The sequence below is a fragment of the Camelus ferus genome, chromosome 16 (assembly GCF_009834535.1).
Source record: "Camelus ferus isolate YT-003-E chromosome 16, BCGSAC_Cfer_1.0, whole genome shotgun sequence".
Taxonomy (NCBI): Eukaryota; Metazoa; Chordata; class Mammalia; order Artiodactyla; family Camelidae; genus Camelus; species Camelus ferus.
Genome location: NC_045711.1, coordinates 26,468,302 through 26,493,653, shown reverse-complemented (window position 1 = coordinate 26,493,653; position 25,352 = coordinate 26,468,302). Strand labels below are relative to the sequence as shown.

Sequence of the window (25,352 nt, the reverse complement as noted above, 5' to 3'; positions counted from 1 at the left end):
ACCGGTAACCCCGCCCACAGGAAGAGGCGGGCTCGGCGGGGGAGGAGCGGCGCGGAGCTTCTGGGAGAGAGGACCTCACAAGAGGTGGCCCGAGCTTTCGCCTGTTCGCAGCCAAGCGGGGACGGCGTAAAAGTCAAGCCAGGTTTAAGTTAAATTAAATTATATCATAACAGTATGATACAAGTATTTGAGTTAATTCCTTATGAAGTAATAATTTTTAAAAAATAGCTGAGACGCATCAGGCAGTGGTGCAGATGGCCTGCCCCGGGATCGGGAGTTGGGAAGACGCTTGTGGGCCGCGCGGGGGCTTCGTCGCAGGGGGCTTCATGGTCATTTATATCCAGCGAGGTGAGGCGCTCCCCTGGGGGAGTTTTGACGGGCGGGCAGGTTTCCTGAGGTCCGCGCTGTAGGTCTGGGGGCGGTTGTTGAGGAGAGAGGGGAGTGGGCGGAGGACTTCCCGGAGCCGAGGATTTAGCCCCCTTTGGCGTCTCAGCGGCTCCTCGGGCTGGAGGGCTGCGGGGAGGCCGGTCCCGGACACGGACCCGGAGCTGCTCGGCGGTCCCGCCCACTTCGCTGGAAGCTGCAGGACTGCTTTCCTGAAACGTAACGGATCGGAGAAGAAGGCCGGCCTGGGGAAGCGGCTGGGAGGCGGAAAAGTCCGCAGGAGAGCGCAGGTGGTGAGGGCGAAGATTACCGTAACTTTGGGATCCGGCCTGTGGAGGCTGTTAATCTTAAGACTCTGCTTCCCAGAACACTGGGGTGGAACTTCCCTGCTGATAATCCAGTTATATGTATTTGCCTCAGTACTTTGCCGCAGTTACTCATATTATGTGCTGTCCGGTTACTTCTCTGATTGTGTCTTCCAGAGGCTGACTTTAAAATTGAGATTCATTCTGCCAAGCTGGAGAATGGCGATCGTGAAGCTTGCTGATCGAGGAGAAACAACCGCAAAATTAGCATCCTTCTAGAAGAGAAGCTTTGGTAAGGAAGCAGTTAAGCCTTAAGACTACTGTGTGTCAGCAGGGGGAAGAAACCTTATAAGTTGAGAATTATGTTTTATTCAGCAGTCTTTCTGAGGACCTATACCCGAGAGGCAGCCTCTTAACTCTGAGGGACTGCTCGAAAGAGGTAAGGGAGGAGCCAGGTTAGATAGGAGTTTTGCAACAAAGACTAGGTAGTCGGAAGATCAGTAGATTACTGTTAATTGAAGAAAACCAAATATCTCATGTTAAATGAATTTATTGCGTTTCTATGTATGGGAAGATTCAAGAGTCAAGATTCATTAAGATCATTCTTTTGATATGCATTTAGCTATGCAGGTCGGGTATCTTGTTCTTTTCCATCCTGAGTCCCCTCAGGGTGCAACTTTGGGGGTAGCTGCAGTGGCGGTTGGCTGCTACGTCCTCTGTTTATTGATATGGCAGGCAACATTTTTCATTCACAGTGCTTCCCCCTTGGTCATAATTCAGCCAGTGTTTGGGAGGCATTTCATGACCAGTTTTGTCCCACAGTGCTAGGAGGGGTCATTCTAGATCAGGCGAAGATTCTGCTGATAGGCTTTTCAGTGTGCTGATCTCTTTTGGATCAGACCCGGTTGATAATCTAAAATTCGCTGGATCCCATGTCTTACTAGTCTGTTATCCAGAAATGTTTTCCCTTGTTGCTTCTTCCCACCCCTAGGGTTGCACTATTACAATTCTGTGTAAAGTTATATGTGATTAATTCTGTCAAGACATCATTAATTTGTCAGAAACCTGATTACACATTGGTTAATGCAAGGGACAATAATCTTATAAAACAGACAGGCTATAAGTAATACAGCTAGTAACAGTAATAAAGTCATAAAGCAGCAGAGAGAGACACAAAGCATAAACAATTTGGAAGCAAAGAAAACAAATTAAAACAATGGTTAGTATAACTAATTGCAGTCTGGTTGCAGTAAACGATCAAGTCCACAGGAGAGCCAGCTGGAGAAGCCAAATTCTGGAAGGATCAGGTAGAGAGAAAAAGATAAGTTTCATCTTTGTTTACAAAGGTATATTTCATCAGCTTGTTGTAGGCTGTAGCATAAGAGGAAAGGTTTTTCTGAGAAACAAAGATTAAAAGCCAGTATATTTCCCCAAAAGAGTTGTAAAGTTATAAATCATATTTATCAATTTATTCAGCCCCATGTAATTAATTCCTGTTGATCCGGATTTAGTCATCAGGTTTTCCATTAGAGTTTTGTAATTTCTTACGCAGTTCAGTTGTATGGTCAAAAGTTATCAGAAACTTACATTTGTCAATAAGTCCTTTTTATGAATTTTCTTTAAGATCATTTTGTAAAAGCATCAGAGTAAAACAATGTTTGCTTATAAACGACAAAACTTAAATGGCATGGTTAAAGAACTGATTACAATGCAGTTGACAAGAAACTTGGATATTTCTGTATAGAGGTATATGTATATCTGTATCATTTTAAGATAATTAGAATTATAACTGATAACATTATACTAGGGCATATCACATTTTTAGGAATTCCATATAAATTTTGGAATATCTATATTAATGATATTTATTGATACAATATAGCCTAAAGTTCATCTCCAATCACATGACAGTGCTTCTCAAGTAATTTAACATACCAAATAAGCCTAATTAGTTTAATGTTTCTGATATGTCTTGGGATTCCTTTGTGTTTTTTTGTTTTATTTAATTTTTAATTCTTATTTGTTATTGACGTATCAGTTTACAATGTTAGTTTCATGTGTATAACAAAGCAAATTCAGTTACAAATATACATACATATATATTTTTTCAGGGTTCCTTTGAAGCATCCCAGAGTGAGCTGGAGGTCAACAAAATCCATTTACCTAATTAAATTTAATCCTAATCCCAGTCTGACCTCGTACAAAACTCGTTTTTTCAGGGTTCTCTTTCTACAAGCCTTCTGAAATTTTCTGTACCTGTATTAGTTTGTTAGTTTGTCCCTTATTTTTCCATCCAAAAACAACCAGCTCTAGAACAGTCATTCTTTCCCATTAACAAAATATATTTCCATTCCTTATACCTTCTTTTGGTGAAAACACATCCTACTTTTTTTGCATACTGAAATGTTTCCCTTATTTTTAGTAGCTTTAATTACATATTACAGATTTAACCCTTTAAAAACATACTCTCTAGCAAAAGCTGACAAGCAGCAAGTAATTGTAATCTGTTTGTCATACTCGCATGTCTTAATTGGAATATCCCATAACCTCTAGAAACATATAACATAATTTTTTTCTTCAATGTGGTACAAGACGTGTAGCTAACCTAAACATCTTTAGTTTCCATCTTGAAAGGAGACAAAAGTAGATAAATTTATACCTGTTTAGCAATTAATGTTCCAATATTTTATCTTACCTGAAATGACCTGTATAGTCAACGAATTCCCATCATTTAACTTAGCCAAATTCAAGTTACCAAAATCTGGAGGAACTATTTTAGATAGACATACCCAAAACATAATTATTTCTAAAGAGTTCACCTGAAAACTCTTACCTCATTTGCCTTTATTTTATAACTTAGGAAAGTATTACCATACCAAGTTAGAAAAAATTTTCTTACTGACATACTCTGCAACAGAAAGAACACGAACTTACTCACCTTCAGTAAACCTAGGAAGAGTTAAAGTAAGACATGTCTATATTGATTAAACCAGTAAGCTGAAGCTAGCTTTAATGCCATATGTTAACTTAATATTGAGTGTTTCCTAGAGCACATGAACCTGAAATTCATTTTGGCCAGTTTTTTTCATATTTAGAAATACGTAGTTTGTAAACACTAACTTTTAAGTCACTTAGGAAGAGCTCTTTTAGAAGTTTAATTTTGTGAATTTCCAGAGCTAGAGACATCTCATGTATAATGTGTACACAGGCATATAAAGAGACAAAACTAGAGATCTCATAGCTTCACTTTAAAACTTAGTTTTGAATCAGGTATTACAATATAAAGTTACTAGTTTATAAATAATAATTGAGGTAAGTTAAAGTTGCTTGCTCAGATGACTAAGATTTTACTGTTTGTGGGAAAGAATTTTAAGATTTGTTTTTGATTAACCCTTAAGGAGGCCATGAATTAGATTTTGGCTGAGGCAGCCTTCCCAGCGGTTTTGAGTTTAAAGGGACCACTTTTGCCCTTTTTTCTTCCCCCTTGGTTTCAGGTTCTACCTGATTGAGCTGATGAGGCTCTGGTCAGTGGGCCATATTTGCATTTCTGATTTGTAGAAATTTGCAAGACAGACCTTTGCTTTTAATTCTTCAGATATCAGTGAGAATTCTGACTAAACCAGAACTCCAGGGCTCTATGCTCTAGAATTTTAGGATTTAATTTATCTTGCCTTCAAAAGCTTGCATAAGGCATTCAATAAGGGCCTCTTTCTATTACCAGGTTTGTGTGCCTGACGGACAGTGGGGCCAAGCAAACTGAAACATTGGAATTTGGAGCAGAGAAAGGTTTACTGCAAGGCCAAGCAAGGAGAGGAGGTGACTTGTGCTCAAAAAACCCAACTCCACAATGGTTTTCAGGAAGAGGTTTTGACAGGCAAAATTTGACAGGAGGGCTGCAGGGTGTGTGACTTTCTTCTGATTGGCTGGTGGAAAGGTAACAGGGTGGTGTCTACCTTGGTGGGGTACTTAGTTCCAGCAGAAGTAGTCAAAGGTATTGTTATGTATATTCCTTAAGGAGGAACCAGGACCCTGCCCCACAGCTGCACTGTTGTTTCTTGACCTTTGTTTCTGCATGTCATCCCTTCCCTGATTAGCAATTGTTTGAATCTGCCCCCTGGAACTCAGGGAAGGTCAAGGAGGCTGAAGGAGGCCTATTTCCAACAAACAAGAAACACAGACACAGAAAGGATTTGTACGAAGGAGGACTCCAGGGTCTTGCTCCATTTCATTTCTGAGTGCACAAGTTAAACCCAGAGTAAAATCTCTACATTTTTTTTAATTTAGCCCCTGAATATTAGCTCTCAGTTTTGCTTTATATTGTACAGGCTCAGGTAACCCTGTCGGTTTTTTAGTATGTTTAATATTTCCTGCAGGGCAGATCTATGTTCCCTGGCTTATAATGTCATGCAGGGGAAGTAGTGAAACATGCCTATCCCAGAATACAACCATCTCATATAAGGCCATTTAAATATACACATTTTTATAAACTTTTAAGTCTACCAACTTTTATTCCTTTAACTTTAGTTTTCATTAGGCCCCAATCAACACGTTTTGGCCTTACAAGGAGTTCTACCAGTTTTTCTTTTTATCCCTCGATCATTTTCTCTAGTTTATATAAAGTCTCGAGAGCCCAGTGCAGAGTTGAGGCCGTGGACTTGGGCCCTTTGTCAGTCTTTAAACTTAATTAATTGCCTTAACTGTTGCCCCAAATAATTGTTGGTCTGGTATCTCAGTGTTATTTTCTTTCAGCCCTTTGTGTGTGTGTGTGTGTGTATTTTTTTTAAACTGGGGTTAACTGGGGTAAATAAAGCAGACTTGTTTGGAGCCCTTTAATGTTGGAGACCAGGTCGTCTCTGGCTGATTCAACCTTAGGTAGTGTAGTAATGAAACCTTGTGTTTTAATCCCATAAATGTCCATTTTATTTATCCCATTTCTTAATAACCGTCTAGATATTTCTTTATCCATTTGGGACAGAACCCTTTAAAATTTCTATTTTGTTGGGAAAGCATCTCTAGACTTTCCTGTCAGTTTTTTTGTCTGTCTTTTCTGTTAATCAACCTAATTTTAGAACCATTTTTTTTTAATAATAGCCATCCTGACAGGTGTGAGGTAATGTCTCACTGGTTTCTTTCTCTTTTTTTTAATGTATTGCTTATTTATTTATTTATTTTGTGGGGGTAGGGGTAATTAGGTTTACTTACTTATTTTTAAAGGTGGTAATGGGGATTGAACCCAAGACCTTCTGTATGATAGGCATGTGTTCAACCGATGAGCTATACTCTCCCCCCAATCAACCCAATTGGCATTAATTATTCTGATGTTTTATATTAGCATCTGTAAGACCCATTGAGTAGAAGAGGAAAACAGAAAGGCTTTCCAAACTTTTTTCTGGTTTGTTTTAAACTAAGGGAGTTCCTAGGTCAACTATGAGATATGCATTTTCCATCCTATAATTTGATTTCCTTTTTTTAAATAGGTACCAATAAAACGGCTGTTTATAATAAGAGCTCTAAAAATTTAACAGTTTAGAAGTTTCTCTAATTTGAAGGGTCCATTATCCATCCATTAATGATATATCTTAATAGTGACCCAAACCAATGAGACACAAAGGGCTTCCCCATAAGAGAGTGTTAAAGATGCCACCTAACCAGGATTCAGAAAGTTTACTCCCCAGAACAAAGAAAGTAAAGGCCTTCGTTGTACGTGCTGACATAAAGAAGGTTACAACGACAGAAAGGCCCCGAGAGATGGCACAGCCAGACAAGACTGCTAAGAATCCCAGTCTGTAAGCAGTAAAAGAGCCCCGTCTTAGTTAATTTTAGGACAAGATTTCCTTTAATTCCCAATTAAGTACTTGGTAAGTATAAGTGTCGTAAATGCATAAGCCTGGCTGGGGTCTTGAGGCTGACCATCTGTCATTCTTTTTCTTTTGTTTTGAAAGCTTTATTCCCCATTCAGAGGTCGGTTTGTCAAAATAAAATTGCTAGTGCAGTTGTGTGATGGGCCAGCGTGCTGCCTGTGAGCTTAATTCCTCCAAGTTTTACCCTAGAGTCGTTTCTGCTCCCTCTTCAGAGTCTTGGGTTCTCCATCTGGTAGCGTAAGACCACCATGGGTGCACAGATCTCTGAAAGGCCGGTTCTTATCCATGTCTCCAGCAGAGCAAGCAAGCTTTAATGAAAATGAGTGGCTTTCCCTGCGGGGACAGCTGCACAGTACAAGGACTTGCCTCCACCATTCTCGCAAGTTTCTCAACCGCCTGAGAAAACGCTTGCCAGCCGAAAGGAGATCCCTTCTTCGGATCTGAAAAGCTCTAACATTTCAGTTTTATGTTAACAAACCCTATTAAAGTAACTAATTCAAGGCAAAATGACAGGTCAGTCTTCCACCTAATTCCAGTCCAACCCTACTCAGAGTTCTTTCAACTGAACAAAGTCTTCCCAGTCTTTCAGCTGAAGATGAAACCACTCAGTGTCTAAACTGAGCGAAATCTTCCCAGTGCCTTTCACCAAGGATAACCTGCTCAGTGTCTAAACAGAAATCTTTCCAGTAGGATTAAAAGTGAGGATGAAGTACTGTGGAGGCAGACACGGCTAACGGAGGACTCAAACCACTTCTAAAATTATTAGCCTAAGGCCCATGGACTGGCTTCAGTTATGTGTAGTTTTGTAAATAAACAGCCCATAACATATATTGTCAAAGAAGTGCCTCCCAAGTAAGAACAATTCCTGTAAAGTCTGTTGGCTAAAAACATTTTTGTTTTGCCTGACATTGTGTAGGATAAGGGAGGCTGGTTGCTATGACAAATGAAATTTATTTCGTAAATTTGGGAGGTGGGTAGTAATTGGATTTATTTTCAGAGGAGGTACTGGGGATTGAACCCAGAACCTTGTGCATGCTAAGCATGCACTCTAACACTTAAGCTGTATTCTCCCTCCCCCTGTAAATGGTTTTGAAGGTTCACTTTTTGACCCATTTAGCGGTCAGAAGATACTCACAGTCACAGTACTTTATAATGATAGTGTTTGCGCATTTATGTCCAGAGAAAATTCATTCAGCAAATAGATGCCAGGCCCAGTGTTTGGTTTTGTGAATACAGCTGTGCACAGGGAGTCTGACAGAACAGGAAATGTAAACAAATAATTTCCATCTGAGCTTTGCAATTAAATATTTCCTTTTCCTGACTGGAGCGAATAACAAAGAGGCACAAGTGGTACATGGTATAAATTTTTAAAAATATTTTTACATGGTATAAGTTTCACAAAGATGTTAAATTAATAAATTTGCCATTAATCCATTGTACTACAAACTATCAGTAAAAAATTTGGGATCCAGTCTCCCCTCCATTCATGTATTCTTTGTACAATGTCAGTACTTCTGCATATGTGTATACAGGTGCATATTACTGATGTGTTAAATGTTAGTAGAGCTTCATTTTGCTTAGGGAAAGGAATTTCCAGTATTTTCTTGTACCCTCAATGGACATTCCATATATCACCTTGGAAACCACTACTCTATAATCAACCACCTTGGAATCCCAGCCTGAGTTTTTTATTCTTCACCATTCTTCCCTTGAATGATGTGTTTAAGGGTTTGAAGACTTTAAGAAATGTGAAATACCAAGCAGAAATGGAGCCAGGAATGTTGATCTCAAAATCCAACTATATCAGTTTTCTACCTATGGAAGAAAAAGAATGGATCAAAATAGATTTTTTTTTTAAATGTCCTGCAACCTAGGTTCTTTCAAATGACCTTAGAAGGTACAACCCAAAAAGTATTGGTGTTTACAAACAGTATGCTCTTCATAATCTCACAATTGTCTCTTTCAGGGATAGGAGAGTGATACTCCACCCAGAATGGAAGTGTGTCCTTACTGTAAGAAGCCATTTAAACGACTGAAATCCCACTTGCCACACTGTAAGATGAGAGAACCAGCTATACCTGCTGATGGAGAGGTTTGTCAGCCCAAGCCAGCTACACTCCCACGTGCTAAGAAAATCAGAGGACCAATCAGAGACCTAATTAAAGCTGAAGAGAGAGGGCTAGGGACAGACGGTGAGAAAAGAAATCCTGAATTGAAAGGAGACAAATCAGAACAGACAGTGAAGTCCTCTCCAGTACTAGCCGTTGGTTTGGAAAAAGCAAGTAGTGCAAAGGCCAGTAAAGCCATCAAGAATCAAATTCAACCCTTCTTCAAAATATTAAAAAATACTGAACCAAAGATTACTTTCCAGGGAGAAACTACAGCTCAGTTTTCTGCATCAGGGAACACCATGCCTAAAAAAGAACTTGCCAAAGATTTGCCTAAATCAGGGAAAAGTAGAAATGATCCTTCAGAGACTGAAGCAACTTTATCCCTTGGCCCAATGGAACCTTCATTGTCAAATCAAGACAGCAAATATTCTTCCATCTTCCCTAATGATGTACAAGCCACTTCTGCTGATTTAAGATTGGATAAAATTGATTCCCCAAGACAGAACCTTCTAGTAAAATTACTAGATACGTCTGGTGATTATCATAGTTCTCCCATGAATCTCAGTTATGGAGTCAAAAGGGTAAACACATCATCATCAGGCAGTGAGAGAAATTCCAAGGCCAAGAATCAGCGCTCTGAAGTGTCTGCTGATGTTAGGGACTCGGGGGCTCAGGGAAAGAACACAGGATCACAAATTGCAGCTTTTAAAATTAACCCATTAGGTCAAATCCAGGTCATGGAGAACCAGGTAAAAGGACTTAACCTTGGAGCAGAAGCATGTGGAGGCAAAGAGAATGCAGAGAACAGTGTATTTGTGACAGAGATGGAGGAATGCTCTTCCATGAGCGATGACTCTAAGAAGGCCTTTAGTACCAATTCAGTCACGGAGAAGAAATCTCAAGATGAACGTCCCAGTTTAAACCTGTTCACGCCAGCAGAGACAACTCAAAATGAGCTTCTTTCTGTATCACGGTCACAAAATCAAACTCTTCCTTCTCTGGCTGTAAAATTTATCCAGGAAGAGAAAGCAGAAGCCTGCAGTCATAATCCAGTCTCCGCTGTAAAGGCATTGATGAAGAGAGAGGAACAAGCATCTCTGGCACCCAAATTGGGCTGTCAGTCCCAAGCATTACACCTTAGGGACCAGCAGTCTTCATATTCCACCCAGCATCACGCTTCTAAAAGCTCCTCTGCCAGTCAGATCAGTGTCACCAACCAGAAGACCCTGTCGAGCTCTCTAGGACTGGAATGGTTTCCAGAGCTCTATCCTGGTTATCTTGGACTTGGGGTGTTGCCAGGGAAGCCTCAGAATTGGAACATGATGGCCCTGAAGCCTCTGCTCTTCAGCCGCCAGGGGGAAAGATTCTCACAAGGTAAACACGCTCATTTTCAAGCCCATTCAAACAGTTTTGTGCCTTTTGAACTAATAAGGTTCAGAATGCTAAAGGTTGTACTCACTTAGCTTACTTCTGTCTGGGCGTTCCCATGTACTGGACTTACAATTGTTTTCAACAGATTACTTCTTGCTCCCAGGAGTCAATAATAGTGGTTGATCATCCCCTCCCCCTCCCCCTCCACCAGGAGTTGAAATTTGGACTAAGACAGGCTGGCCAGTGATGCTGATAAAAGTTGGATTTCTCGATTGGAAAGGGGCATGGCCAGTGGAAATTGAGTGAATTTTCAAGCTGAACAGACTCAAGAAAACCATAAAGACTTAAGGGTCTGCCTAAACAGAACAAGCGCTGTGCTTAGATTTCAGTCAGGACTAGGTTAGACACAGTAGTTCCCAGGCATGTGGTCAAATGCGGCATCTAGCATTTTAGAGTAGCAGAGAGGATGAGCAGATAGGATTTTTGAATTTGGGGCCCGGTGGGACTAAAACTGTCCATGGGAGGCATGGCAGTCAAGGTAGGTGGAAGTGGAGGTTCAGGGACAATCCAGTGAAGATCAGGACCAGGAGCAAAAGGTGTGGCCAAAAAGGGGTAGAAGTCCATGCACTCCAAAAATTAGGCTGTTGAGAATAGGACCCAAGAGTAGAACGAGAGATTGACTTGAGAGATGAGGTAAGAAGGACTGGGGGAAAGAGACGACATCAAGACTGGTTTTGAGTCTACCTCTTCAGAAGTTCACTAGATGCTTCTTGCTGATGACTAGAGGTTAACCAGTGGGATGACCGAGGCCCGAAGCTGGAATTCCCCAACAGCTATTTCAGGTACCCTCTTTTTCCTGCTGATCCTCGCCTTTAGTTCCTGGACTACCTCTCTAGTTTCAAAACATGGTTTCTTCATTTTCCTCACCAGAAACTTTGGATTACTGTTTTTCTTTTTTGTTTCTTTTTCTAGGTGCATAGTTACTGTATTGTCCTTCTCTTTTTTGCTTAGAGTTAATTTGGTGCTTTAGGTTTTGTGTGTGTGTGTGTGTGTGTGTGTTCTTTTTTAATTGAAGTATAGTTTATTTACAATGTTGTGTTAGTTTCTGCTGTACAGCTAATTGATGCAGTTAAATAGTTTTTTTTTTCAGATTTTTTTCCATTATAGCTTATTACAAGATATTGAATGTAGTTCCCTGTGCTATATACAGTAGGACCTTGTTGTTTATCTGTTTTATATATAGTAGTTTGTATCTGCTAATTCCAAACTCCTAATTTATCCCTCCCCTCCCCCTTTCCCCTTTGGTAACTGTAAGTTTGTTTTGTGTCTCTGAGTCTATTTCTGTCTTGTAAATAAGTTCATTTGTTATCATTTTTTGTATTCCACATATAAGTGATGTCATATGATATTTGTCTTTCTCTTTCTGACTTACTTCACTTAGTATAATCTCTAGGTCTATCAGTGTTGCTGCAAGTGACACTTCATTTTTTATGGCTGAGTAGTATTCCACTGTATATATACACCACAAATTTTTTATCCATTCATTGGTCAATGGACATTTAGGTTGCTTCCATATCTTGAATATTGTAAATAGTACTGCTATGAAAATTAGAGTGCATGGATCTTTTCGAGTTAGTTTTCTCCTGATGTATGCCCAGAAATGGTATTGCCAGATCATATGATAGCTCCATTTTTAGGTTTTTAAGGATCCTCCATGCTGTTCCCCATAGTGGCTGCACCAGTTTACACTCCCACCAATAGTGTAGAAGGGTTCCTTTTGCTCCACACCCTCTCCAGCATTTATCATTTGTGGACTCTTTAATGATGGCCATTCTGGCTGGTTTGAGGTGATACCTCATTGTGGGTTTGATTTGGATTTCTCTAATAATTAGTGATGTTGAGCATATTTTCATGTGCCTGTTGGCCATCTGTGTGTCTCTGGAGAGCTATATTTTTAGATCTTCTGCCAATTTTTTGATTAGGTGGTCTTTTGTTGGGTTTTGCTGTTGTTGTTTATTGAGCTGTATGAGCTGTTTGTATATTTTGGAAGTTAATTCCTTGTTGGTTGCATTGTTTGCAAATATTTTCTCCCATTCCGTAGGTTGTCTTTTCGTTTTGTTTATAATTTCCTTTGCTGTGCAAAAGCTTTTAAGTTTAATTAGGTCCCATTTGTTTATTTTTGCTTTTGTTTCCATTACTATAGGAGACAGGGCCAAGAAAATATTACTGCAATTTATGCCAGTGTCCTGTCTGTTTTCCTCTAAGAGTTTTATAGTATCCAGTCTTACATTTAGGTCTTTAATCCATTTTGAGTTTGATTTTGCATATGGTGTTGGAGAATATTCTCATTTCATTCATGTACCTGCCCAGTTTTCCCAGCACCACTTATTGAAGAGACTGTCTTTTCTCCATTGTATATTCTTGCCTCTTTTGTTGTAGATTAATTAATCATAAGTGCATGGGTTTATTTCTATCCTGTTCCATTGATCTATGTGTTTGTTTTTGTGCCAGTACCATACTGTTTTGATTACTATAGTTCTGTAGTATAGTCTGAAGTCAAGACATGTGATTCTTCCCAGCTCCTTTTTTCTTTCTCAGGATCGTTTTGGCTGTTAAGAGTCTTTTGTGTTTCAATATAAATTTTAATTTTTTTGCTTCAATTCTATGAAAAATAACATTGGTAATTTAATAGTGATTGCATTGAATCTGTAAATTGCCTTGGGGTAGTATGGTCATTTTAACAATACTGACTCTTCCAGTTGAAGGACATGGTATCTTTCCATATGTTTGTGTCATCTTCAGTTTCTTTTATCAGCGTCTTACTGTTTTCAGAGTGCAGGTCTTCTGCCTCCTTAGGTAGGTTTATTCCTAGGTGTTTTGTTCTTTTTAATGCGATGGTAAATGGATTGTTTCCTTAAATTCTCTTTTATTTTGTCATTAGTGTATAGAAATGCAACAGATTTCTGTGTATTAAATTTTTATCCTACAACTTTACCAAATCATTGATGAACTGTAGTTTTCTGGTGGTGCCTTTAGGATTTTCTTTGTATAGTATCATGTCATCTGTAAACAATGACAGTTTTATTTCTTTTCTAATTTGGACTCCTTTTCTTTTTCTTCTCTGATTGCTGTGGCTAGGACTTTCAAAACTATGTTGAATAAAAGTGGTGAGAGTGGGCATTCTTGTCTTGCTCCTGTCTTAGAGGGAATGTTTTCAGCTTTTTACCATGAGGATTTTTTGCATCTATGTCCATCAGTGATATTGGCCTATAATTTTCTTTTTTTTGTAATATCTGTGTCTAGTTTTGGTATCAGGGTGATGGTGGTCTCATAAAAGGAGTTTAGAAGTGTTCCTTCCTCTGCAATTTTTTGGAATAGTTTGAGAAAGATAGGTGTTAACTCTTCTCTAAATGTTTGGTAAAGTTTGCCTGTGAAGCCATCTGGTCCTGGCCTTTTGTCTGTTGGGATTTTTTAAATTACTGATGCAATTTCAGTACTGATAATTGGTCTGTTCATATTTTCTCTTTCTTCCTGTTTCAGTCTTGGGAGATTGTACCTTTCTAAGAATTTGTCCATTTCTTCTAGGTTGTCCATTTTATTGGTGTATAGTTGCTCATAGTAGTCTCTTAATGGTCCTTTGTATTTCTGTGGTGTTAGTTTTACCTAAGTCTTATACATTTCTGATTTTATTAACTTGGGCCCTTCCCCTCTTTTTCTTGATGAGTCTAACTAAAGGTATATCAATGTTGTTTATCTTTTCAAAAAAAACAGCTTTTAGTTTCATTGATCTTTTCTGTTGTTTTTTAAGTCTTTCATTTGTTTCTGCTCTAATCTTTATTATTTCTTCTACTAGCTTGAGGTTTTGTTCTTTCTCTAATTGCTTTAGGTATAAGGTTAGGTGGTTTGAAATTTTTCTTGTTTCCTGAGGTAAGCTTATATCACTATAAACTTCTCTCTTAGAACTGCTTTTGCTGCCTCCCATAGGTTTTAGATAGTCATGTTTCCATTTTCATTTGTCTCTAGGTATTTTTTGGATTTCCTCTTTGATTTGTTCAGTGATCCATTGGTCATTTAGCATATGGTTTAGCCTCCACGTGTTTGTGTTTTTTTGCAGCTTTTTTTCTTGTAGTTGATTTCTACTTTCATAACATTGTGGTGGGAAAAGATACTTGATATGATTTCAGTTTTCTTAAGGTTGCTGAGGCTTGTTTTGTGGCCTACCGTGTGATCCATCCTGGAGAATCTTCCACTTGAATGTAAAAAAAAGAAAAGATAAGAATGTGTATTCTGCTTTTGAGTAGAAAGCTCTATTAATATTAATTAAGTCATTTGGTCTAATGTGTTATATAAGGCCTGTGTTCCCTTACTGTGATGATCTGTCCATTGATGTCAGTGGGGTGTTAAAGTCCCCTACTCTTGTTGTATTACTGTCAATTTCTCTTTTACATCTGTCAGTGTTTGCCTTGTATACTGAGGTGCTCCTATGTTGGGTGCATGTACATTTAGAGTTGTTACATTTTCTTGGATTGATCCCTTGATCATTATATAGATAGGGTCCTTTGCCTTGTAACAGTCTTTATTTTAAAGTCTGTCTGATTTAAGTATTGCTGCTCAAGCTTTCTTTTGATTTCCATTTACATGGAATACCTTTTCCATTCCTTCACTTTCTGTTTCTATGTGTTTCTAGATCTGAAGTGAGTTTCTTATGGGCAGCAAATATACAGGTCTTGTTTTTGTATCCGTTCAGCCAGTCTGTCTTTTGGTTGGAGCATTTAGTCTGTTGACCTTTAACTTAATTATTGATATATGTTCTTAACTGCTTTTTTTCCCCCCTTTTCTTCTCTTGTGATTTGATGACTGTCTTTAGTGTTATGCTTGGATTCCTTTTTCTCTTGTGTGTGTAGATCAATTTTAGATTTTTGGTTTGCAGTTACCTTGAGGATTTTGTGTAGCAGTCTGTATATATATACGTGATTGTCTTAAGTTGCTGATCTCTTAATTTCAAATGCATTTTAAGTACCCTGCATTTGTATTCTTCTCCCATCATGATTACTGGTTTTGATACCGTATTTTACATCTAATTGTTGTGTGTATCCTGTAACTACTTACTGTGGATGCAGATGACTTCACTACTTTTGCCCTTTAATCTCCCTACTAGCTTTGTGTGTGGATGATTTCCTACCTTTACTGTATGCTGTTACCAGTGAGCGTTTTCATTCCATAATCTTTTTGTTTCCAGTTGTGGCTTTTTCTTTTTCACCTAGGGAAGTTCCTTTAACATTTGTTGTAAAGCTGGTTTGGTTGTGCTGAATTGTTTTAGCTTTTGCTTGTCTGTGAAGGTTTTTGATTTCTCCTTCAAATCTGAATGAGAGCCTTGCTGGGTAGAGTAGTCTTGGTTGTAGGTTTTTCCTTTTCATCACTGTAAATACGTTGTGCCTCTCCCTTCTGGCCTGCAGAGTTTCTGCTGAAAAATCAGCTGGTAGTCTCGTGGGAGATCTTTTGTCTGTTATTTGTTGCTTTTCCCTTGCTGCTTTTAGTACTCTCTCTTTACTCTTAATTTTTGTCAATTTGATTACAGTGTGTCTTGGTGTGTTCCACTTGGGGTTGATCCTGTATGAGACTCTGCACTTCCGGGACTTGGGTGACTATTTCCTTTCCCAGATTAGGGAGGTTTTCAGCTATCATCTCTTTAAATATTTTCTCAGGCCCTTTCTTCTCCTTCTGGGACCCCTGTAATGCAAATATTAGTGTGCTTGATGTTGCCCTAGAGGTCTCTTAAGCTGTCTTCATATCTTTTCATTCTTTTTTGATTTTTCTGTTCAGCGGCAGTGATTTCCACTACTCTGCCTTCCAGCTCACTGATCCGTTCTTCTGAATCGTTTAGTCTACTGTTGATTCCTTCCAGTGTATTTTCATTTCAGTTATTGTATTCTTTATCTTTCTTTGGTTGTTCTTTATATTTTTTAACTCCTTGTTAAAAATCTCACATTGTGCATCCATTTTCCTCCTGAGTTCTTTGATCATCTTATAATCATGACTCTGAATTCTTTCTCCTGCCTGTCTCCACTGCACTTACTTCTTCACGGGTTTTTTCTTGTTCCTTCATCTGGAACATATTCCTCTGCTGCCTCGTTTTGTCTAACTTGCTATTTGTATTTTTATGTACATGGTAGGTTAGTTCTATTTCTTGATCTTGGGGAAGTGGCCCTCTGTGGGAGGCATCCTGTGTGTCCCAGCAGTGCACTCCCCACTCGTCACCCAAGCTTTGCTCCAGGACTTCACCATAAGAGGCCTGCGTGCGTCCTGTTGTGGTGGGCTCTGTAGGTAGTCTAGGTGGTTGCCAGGTCCTGCCTTGTGCAGATGCTGCTGGCTGCCATTTAGTGGGACCTGGTCATGAGGTGGCTGGCTGTGGAATCCTAGGGCCCCCTGGGCTGTGCTGGCTCACTGGTGGGCAGAGGCAGAGTCTCAAAGACTGTGCCTGGTGCCCACCCACTGACAGGTGAAGCCAGACCCTGGACTTAGTGCCAGGCTGCGGACAAGCAGAGCTGGTTCCTGGAGTCTGGCTGCAGGGCCCCAACATCCCATCCCTTATTTCAGATTGTTAGGGTTGGGGGAGAGAGTCAGTTCTGGCGCAGCTGGGTTTCGGGGCCGAGGTGTCCTGAGGTTGCACTGGCCTGCTCATGGACCTGGCCAGGGCCCAGGTGGTTGCAGGATGGTGGTTTCGTTGCTTCTGTTGTCTGACCCCTGGTGGATGAGGCTGGTCTAGATGCTTATCAGGCTTCCTGGTGGGCGGGGCCAGAGCCTGTCCACTGCAGGGTGGAGCTGGGTCTTGACCCTCTGGTGGGCTAGGTCATGTCTAGGGGCCAGCCCAGAGGGCTGTTCAGTCTTTAGGCAGCCTGTCTGCTGATGGGTGGGGCTGTGTCTCAGTGCAGTTAGGTGATTTGGCCTGAGGCATTCCAGCACTGTCGCCTGCAGGCTGTTGGGTGGGGCCCAGTCTTAGAGCTAATGAGCCAAGATGTCAGCTACCAACATCAACTGTGGTCACAGGACCAAATGTTCCCCAGTATGTCTGCCACCAGCTTCTGGGTCCCCGGGGTGAGCCATAGCCACACACTCACTGGCCCCTCCAGGAGACTCTCCCGAGACCAGCAGGTAGACCTGGCCCAGGCTCCTATCAAATTTTTTCTTTTGCCCTGGGTCCTGGTGCACAGGAGGTTTTGGTGTGCGCCCTTTGAGCATGAAGTCTCTATTCCCCCAGTCCTGTGGGGCGCCTGCAGTTAAGCCCCACTGGCCTTCAAAGCCAAGTGCTCTGAGGGCTTGTCTTTCTGGTGCAGGACTCCGGGCTGGGGAGCCGAAATGGGGCTCAGAACTCTCCTGTGGGAGGGCCTCTGCAAAATACTTACTCTCCAGTTCGGGGGTCGCCCACTTCGGGGTACGGGATGTGATTGTACTGCAGGTCCGTCCCTCCTACCCTCCTCATTGTGGTCATTTTTTATGTCGCCTATAGAAGATCTTTTCTGGTAGGTTCCAGTCTTTTTCATCGATGGCTGTTCTGCAGATAGCTGTGGTTTGGGTGTGCTCGTGACAGGAGGTGAGCTCTGCGTCCTCCATTTTGGCCACTCTCGACAGTCCTCACTCCCAGGGAAAAACGACTCACCCCACAGCAGTCTTCATGCACAGCCAGTGCATAGCAGCCTCTAAAGGGAGTCGCACTTAGAGACTCAGCCCACTTGTTTATCTGTTCCTCTTATTTCTAGTTCCTTGGGAGACTGATGCTTTAGGTGTATTTTGACAGGAGACCTGTAGCCACTCAGAGCAGGCTTGAACCTAAAACGCTTGTCCTATCTCTTCCGAAAGGAATATATTACCCCCCCCCAGCCCGGTATATTTTGTAAATGATCACATATTCACTAAACTGCAGTTTGTTCTGAGAAACATTTTTTTTCTATTTTAATTATCCCTTTCTAAAGATTTCAGAATGGAAGTGTGTTAAGGAGAGAGCATTGCTAGCTTAACGCTATATCTTCAACTGCCTCAGTAGCTCACTGGTTAGCATTAGTGCTGCTTTGTGGTTTTCAGAGGGTTTCATCTATTTTCTGATTTTAGCCTCTCCGCTCTGAGAGGTGCACAGAGTGATTTTATCTCTATTTTGCAGATAATGAAACAGGTGCAGAGAGCATAAGTGATTTGTCCAAGGTCATGTTGCCAATAAGTGGTAGAGCTGCAAGTAGAACCCAGTCTCCTGGGGCCTGGTTTAAACCTTTCCACTAAACCACGCTGTGGAAGATACACCACAGCTAGACGCAGGGGTGTTGATTCTGTGTTTCTGGTTTTCATTTGCATAAACACCCACAGCCTATACGAAATCTCTAGCAAGTCAAAGTGCTTCTGTATTTTCTGTTCTACCTTCTGTAGTGCTAAGGCATGTCCTTGACATACCCACTTCTCATTTTTGGAGGAAAAAGGGAGGGAACTAATAATGTTTATCAAATGATGGCTGTTTCTGGTCATTGTGCTTAGGTGCCTGATAATACCTCCTTTTACCCTCATAACAACTCTGAGGTGGTGTCACTGCCCCGCCCTCTCTTAGAGGAGAGGGATCTCAGTACGGTATCCATGTGAGATGTTTGCACTTGTGGGGAGGGGGCTCAGAACGGTCAGGATCAGGACTTGAGCAGGAATCTGATAGGCCAGGGTGGGGTAGATCCCCTGTTCTCCAAAGGAATCCATAAAAGGGGGTGTTTTAGAAAGAAGCACGTGAGTAACCGACAGCCAGAGACATGAGGGGAAAGGCAAGTCATACTTCTGGGTCTCTGACCAGGCCAGAGGGGTGATAGGGGATGTTAGAGGTGTAAAGGCCGGATGAGGGTTTCCAGTGTTTGTGTCAGTGGGATCACTGTCACTAGGTTTGAAATGCAGGGACATTAATGTTGGCAGATCAAGGGCAGTGTCTGAAAGATGGGCGGCAGAGGGATGGCGGTGGGTAATGGCAGGTGAGGCTCACAACCAGTCCCAAAGGGATGGAGATCGGAACCCAGAGTACCTGGGCGGCCAGCAAAGGACGTGGAAAAAACCATAATGGGGCTTTTGTGGGTTCTGAGCTGGACTCTCCTGGGCCTTGGGCTGTTTACAATTCCAGCTCAGGGCCTGAAGTGTGGTGTCTTTCATGTAAGTTACTGAGCCAAAGTGAAGTAAGTTGGCTCATCTAGCTGGAGAAAGACTTGGGGAGCCACCCAGTTCCTGACCCTGCGGAGAAAGCGGTTGTACAATTGCAGGTTTCACGGCGCAGTTTCTCCCCATCTGCACATTTTTTCCAGCATGAATGGGTTATGTCATGCTTTCTTTTTTAAGACAGTAATCTTCACCTTACAAGGAAATATCTTTTGTGCAATTCTTGGAAGCCTGCCTCGTTCTTTTCATTGTTAATAGATTGATGATCATTTGAATTTTCTTTTTAAACATCTACAGCAACTTTTACTACACCTGCTAAACCTGTTGCGAAACCTGTTGTAAATGTTTGCTTAATTTATCCTTTATCCTTGGTTTGATGAACCAAACCAAGACCAGAGAACTAGAGGTTTCTGTCTGTCATTAAACATGGAAAATAACCGCAGGGAAAATGTAAATACATAGCATAAACCCTCTTTTCTGGCTCAACTTTAGTTACTCACATATTGAACGTAAATAAGACGTGTTTGCGGGTCAGCATCAGTGATAATAGAACACGCCTGTCAGCTGTAGGTCGTGGTGACAGGTAGCAGGTGACAGGTAGTTAACATTACAGTGGAAAGTCAGGCTTTTTGCTACGATGTCTAGTGGATGATAGGAGGTACAAACGAGTCGTTTCATTAAGCATGTACATGTGGGTCGTCTGGGCACTGTATTCATCAGATCAGAGATGGATCTAGGTCTTAACCCCCAGGGACCCTTAGTCTGTTGAGGAACCTCTTTTTGATCTGGAATAGACTGCTTTGACTTGCAGCGCTTCGAAGTTAGCCACAGCCCAATGCAGACATTAATCTACCGATTTAGAACGCACTTTTTCTGCAGCCTCGCCCTGGGAACTTTGGGCACTGAGTGTCGGGGAAGAGGATGAATTTAGATGAACTATGACAGTGACTTCTGTTTGGAACCCTAGTTCCTTTGTTGGAAAGAAGTTCGACGGCAGTGAGGAGTTTGGAACCCCCGACCAGACTCACAACCTCCAACTTCTCTCTAATGAGGTTCTTGGGAGCTCTCCAAAAAGGTGAGGCTGGAGTCATTGACTGCTGGGCTCTGCTGCTGGTTCCAGGCATTTGGAGAACTTTGTCTCACTTTAGCTGTGGCTGTTACAGCAAGGCTCCAGAAAAAGGGGGACAACTTTGTAGTCTTCCTGCTCTTCTGTTCGTCTCTCTTCATTCTGGAGTCTGACCTAATGGAAAGCACCAGAGCTAATGCGTTAGCAGCTGCCATGTACTGAACAGCTTTCATTGCTTTAATTCCTACCCCTGCCTCTCCGCCACCTCCCCGTCTCTCCCTCACCCGTGATTGTCCCAAAGCTGGGAGGACTCTAAACCTCAAGTTAACACCACTTCCCAAAATAAGACTGATTTAAGTGTATTAAAATTAAGGACTTCTGGGTTTTAGCCTTTTCATTTATTTAAAATATATGTATAGTGATATGTAAATTCTTTGCATTACAGTTCCTTTGCCTAAGCTAACTGGATAACTTGAATAACTCCCAGGTAAGGGCCCCTACTACTTACATTTCACTCTGACAGACCTGTTTCTTTTTAAACAGGCTGGATCAGGTGCAGAACCACCGTGAAGAGTGGAGTCGGTGGCATCACGATGCTGTTTGCAGGATACTTTGTCCTTTGTTGTAGCTGGAGTTTCAAGCATCTGAGTAAGCCGTTCTGTATTTTCAGCCTAAATTACAGGTCACATCCCATCATAGGCACCTCTGGGGGATTTTCCGAATTGCTTTCTGTATGTCAGTTTGGCATTATCTGACTTGCCCTAGTGAATGAGCTATTGCCTGAGGCTCTGGGGTTTTTTCCTTAGAGGTTTTGGTTATATAAATGGCCTTATAAGATTTGACTAGAATTTACATAACTGCTTTTATGCTCCATTTAAGGTTGTCACTGGAGATCTGGTGAGCTTGTGTTTTTTCCCTAAAGCTGTTTGCTTGTTAAAAGATAGGGCTCTTCTCCTTGGTCACTCAATTCCTACCTGAGAACTTTCTTAAGATTGAAACCAGATAGCTTTATACCCCACAAGAGAGGGGGCTAAACAGAACACAGCTGTCACTCGTCAGTGTGTCTGAGGCTTAGAGCTGTTTTAGTTAATCTACTTTTAACATTAAAAAGCAAACACCTTTCCAGGTAAGACTTTCAGCTTGGACCAGATCTTACCAGAAAGGAAATGCCTGGATTTCATTGTTCTGTTAGTTCCAAATAACTTTTGCTCATTCTTTAAAGTATTGTTTTATAAAAATATATCCTAATTGTTAAAAATGAGGAAAAATACCAGGAAAGGCCCAGTATTCCTCTGCAATTAAAGAAAAAAGCCCACTTTCAAATGAAAACTTTCAGTGTAAAAGTATAAAATAACCATTCATACTGGAGACCAATAGAATTCACAAACTTTTAAAATATCAGATTTGACTGTAATTGGATGTTTTGGCTAATTCAGTGCCAGCACATAGGAGAGCTGGTCAAGCAGTGGAAATGTGTCTGCAGCAGACTTCCGTGCTGAGCAGCAGGGCGTAGCCGCCGGCTCTGGTATAACACAGTTGGCCATTGGCGAGAAAGAGCTCCTTTCTGATCATCCGCTCAAAAGATGGAGATGCCTGAGACCTCGAGTGGTTCCTTTCACTGGGAGAAGGCCTTCCCTGAAAGCTTTACCTGCCCGGAAGGGACCACGTAGGTGATGCTGGAGGTTATTTTTCCCATCTCTAAATTGAGACTGAAGAAAGTGAGGCAGAAACTTCTTGTGGTGCCTAAAACAAAAATAGAATGAGCGATAGAGGCAAGAGATAGGAACAGTCAATAGCGTGGCCTTTGGGTCCTTATGTTTATCTCTGTTTATCCAAAGAGCTGCAGCGCTGGCGTAAGTAACATTGACCTGAAACCACTTAAGAAAGCTTTGCAGCTCCAAGGAGAGCGCGGTGGAGACAGCTGCAGCGTGTATTTAACAGCGTAAACTTGTGGTGGGGGCAGGGGAGGGTGAAAAGAATAAAACTACTGGAATCTAGTAATTATACGGGAAGCATTTTTTTTTATGTGGACAGATCTGGTGCTGTCTGCATATTTCTTTGGCTTGTTCTCAAAAGAGGCAAAGTTACTGGAAAAAAAAATTCAGAAGATGACAGAGTTCAGTGTTAAAATTTTTAAATAAGCTATTTATTTCCTAATACTCAGTAAAAACTAGCATCTCAATTTTAAATCTTTCCCGAAAATTGTTCTCTGTGTCTTGGCATTTTGCCATTCATCTAAACTAGAGACTGGGCTACATGTACGCTGATTCAGCGTAGTGTCTGAAGTGGCGGAAAATCGGGACACATCAGGCCCTTCCCCTTGGGAATGGGCAGGCTCTCTTGGGTCGCTGACCAGGCCTTGGCAGATGTGAGGCACACAAAAGCAGAGTTGGGGCTCAGAGTTGCAGGGGAGCCCATGAAACGTCCTTGGCAGATAGTTTTAAGCTGATTAAAACAGCACACTAAGCAGGATGTTGAATCACCTTGTCTACATCTTAAGTATCATAGTGAGCAGATGGGATTCTTTTCAGAATCCCACCCTCTCCCCTCCCAAGAATTCCAGTGAAATAATCAAATATTCCTTTCACTTTGTTAGTCTTGTTGGCTGGAGGGGTTTTTTGTGTCTTCCCTCATCAAAATTTTCAGCGATTTTTAAATTGTATGACTTCTGCTTTGGTCCCTAGAGAGTAACTTGGCTACTGTGAAAGGCTGGGAGGGAATTTAATTGGGATAGCACAGCTGGATGACTTTTCCAACACCGGGCGTTGACTGTGTATCATATATAAATATGCCCCTACCTGTCAGTCCTTCTGTCTGTGTCAGCCTTGCTTGTGATGTCCTCAGGCCAGAAGCCAGGCATGCCATTTCTCTTGTTCCAGCTCCCTCAGAACGACAGAAAAGCAGGCGTGCTGTTCAAGGGCCAACATTTGTGTGTTGCCTCCTCATCCTTCTCTCTTCCCATAACCTGAGCTGCTTTATCTCCCGTGTCTATTCTCCAATCCCCTGTCCCCTTCTCCCTCTCTAATTATCCATAGTGGGAGTAATTTAATTCTGCCTCAAATCCTCTTGGTTAAGGAAAAGGTGCACTAGAATTCCCCATAAGGGAAAACTCAAGGTTGAGGGAGAGTGTACTACAGGTCTGTATTTTAATGACTGAGAATGTCATCAAAACTCCAAAAACAAGGTCTCCTTTTGGAGTGGCTTTGTGGCCATTCTTTAACGCCCTTTGAGAGAGACAGTCAGGGAGGGATTCTCCCTGCACCTCCGCTATGGCCTTTCTCTACATCCGAAACGCTCAGGGTACAAAAGTAGATGAGAATGACCGCTCTGCTGCGTCCTCTCCCCTGGCCCCCTGCAGCAGGGGTCAGCAGACCACGACAGCCCACGGGCATGAGCCAGCGCCCGGCCTGTTTCTGTGATGTCTCCCTGGAACACAGCCCTGCTCCCTCGGCTAGGTGCCGGCTGTGGCCGCCTCCACTGCTGCAGAGGCAGGCAGAGCCCCCAGCGCCTGCAGAGCTGAGAATGGTTCCTCTCTGGCCCTTTTCAGAAGGCAAGCCGGCCCCAGCCCTAGACGAGCACAACACGTCACGGTCGCCTGTGTCAGAGGGATGAAGACGACTGGGGATCATCGCTCTAAAACGTTGGGGGTTTAGACATTTCAGTAGGAGCCGCCGTTCTGGACTTAGTACCTTAAGTGCCCAAATGTTGCCCCCCTAAGCACGACATTTAAGTGCAGTAGTGGCCACAAGAGTTAGCTTGTAGCCCCCCAAGATTTTTATCAGGAACATTTCTGCAGTACCGTCATAGTCAGAATGCTAAACGTAATGAAAAAATTAAGCTCCATTGTAGCATGGTAAATATTTCACATGCCTGAAAATAAGTTCCTGAAGAATGAACTAATGGGCCAGTCAGTCCTAGAGGGCTCTCTGCATCCATCGTATTGCCGAGTTTAAGACAAAAGTGGGCTCCTCCATTAATATGAGGGTTTTTAGTTTGACATGATCGGTACCAAGACTCCTAATTCACATGTAGTAGGAAAGAGCAAAAAATCTTAACTGATGCTTTGAATTCGATACTAAGCATGGATTCTTAAAATGATGTGAGTGACTTTGAAAAAAACCATCGGCAGTTTGTCTAGATTCTGGAATTACTTGGTTATGGCCACAAAATAACAGAGGGAAAGGGTTCCCTATCTTACTCACTGCGGCCACTTGAGGGTGAGAGGAAACTCCTTGAAGACGTTTTATTGAGTCTTTAAGGATTTCCTGATTGTGTTGAGAACAGTTTCAGAGAGTTGAGGTCAGCTGAAAACAAATTAATTCTTTTCCTAGATTCAGATCTAAACAAATGCAGCATGATCCAGGGATCATGTTTGCAATATTGACGTCAGCTTGCCTTATGAGGAGACATTCATTGTTCATATACACAACCGTCCCTCCAAGAGAAGTTCGTTCGCACAGACAGATCTACCTGTGTGTGTGAGCTGGCAGGTTACATACAGGCCGCCTCCAGAAAGAGGAGCGATTCCTTTCAAAACTGGAGGTGTGGACGAGTGAGTGTGCGCTCCGTGCGGAAGCCAGGGTAGCTGGTGCTGTCTTCACAAAGCCAAGAGGAAAAGGAGTCAAGAAAGCTCTTAGCGTGGTTCAGTTTTAGACAGCCTCCTAAATTTTCTCTTAAAATCCTGCTCCATGTCTTCCCCGGCCTTGGGAGCTAAGCAGCCAGGCACAGATTCTGCTCCAGGGACAGCTGCACGTGGCCCTGAACGAGGCTTCCAGCACCAGGCGTGGAAATTAGCCCGAGACCTCCTTACCAGCAGTGCCCGCCCCCCACCCACCCCCCTTGCAGAAGAGCTAAACGGGGGTACGGGGCTCCTCTCCGTCCTGGAGAAGACTTAAGGGAAGTGTGCCCCACTGCGGGCTGGAACTGCGCAGGCCTCAGCACCCTCGTGTGCGCTGCGGAGCTTGGGCTAGCCCTGCTCCCTGCGGAGTCGACTCCTGAGTGACAGTGTGGACTGTGTGGCATTTCCTGGGAAGACTGTATTTTTTTCTCTATATATTAAAATATTCAGCTGGTAAAATCATTT

At 42.0% G+C, this 25,352-nt stretch overlaps 1 protein-coding gene across 13 annotated transcripts; it reads left to right on the top strand.

Annotated features, from left to right (window-relative positions):
- The first annotated feature begins 47 nt into the window (after positions 1-47).
- Positions 48-25,346, top strand: C16H17orf80 (chromosome 16 C17orf80 homolog). 13 transcript variants are annotated; one of them, XM_014551789.2, is made up of 7 exons: positions 221-348; positions 867-981; positions 4,411-4,505; positions 8,517-10,035; positions 20,171-20,278; positions 20,813-20,917; positions 23,817-25,346. In XM_014551789.2, exons 4-7 carry the CDS (start codon positions 8,544-8,546, stop codon positions 23,879-23,881), a joined length of 1,770 nt encoding a protein of 589 aa, XP_014407275.1. In that variant the 5' UTR covers positions 221-348; positions 867-981; positions 4,411-4,505; positions 8,517-8,543; the 3' UTR covers positions 23,882-25,346. The 13 variants fall into 13 exon arrangements, with proteins under 13 accessions (XP_032312826.1, XP_014407275.1, XP_032312831.1 ...); XM_032456940.1 differs by having other exon boundaries at positions 22,108-25,346; XM_032456935.1 differs by lacking the exon at positions 221-348 and adding an exon at positions 48-142 and having other exon boundaries at positions 20,813-25,346.
- Positions 25,347-25,352: the final 6 nt, after the last annotated feature.

Bases quoted from the DNA above. Each gene is read 5' to 3' on its own strand.
- C16H17orf80 (XM_032456935.1), top strand. From the start codon at position 8,544: ATGGAAGTGTGTCCTTACTGTAAGAAGCCATTTAAACGACTGAAATCC. The intron at 10,036-20,170 runs GTAAACACGCTC...TTGGAACCCTAG, and splicing joins GGGGGAAAGATTCTCACAAG to TTCCTTTGTTGGAAAGAAGT. The intron at 20,279-20,812 runs GTGAGGCTGGAG...CTTTTTAAACAG, and splicing joins CTTGGGAGCTCTCCAAAAAG to GCTGGATCAGGTGCAGAACC.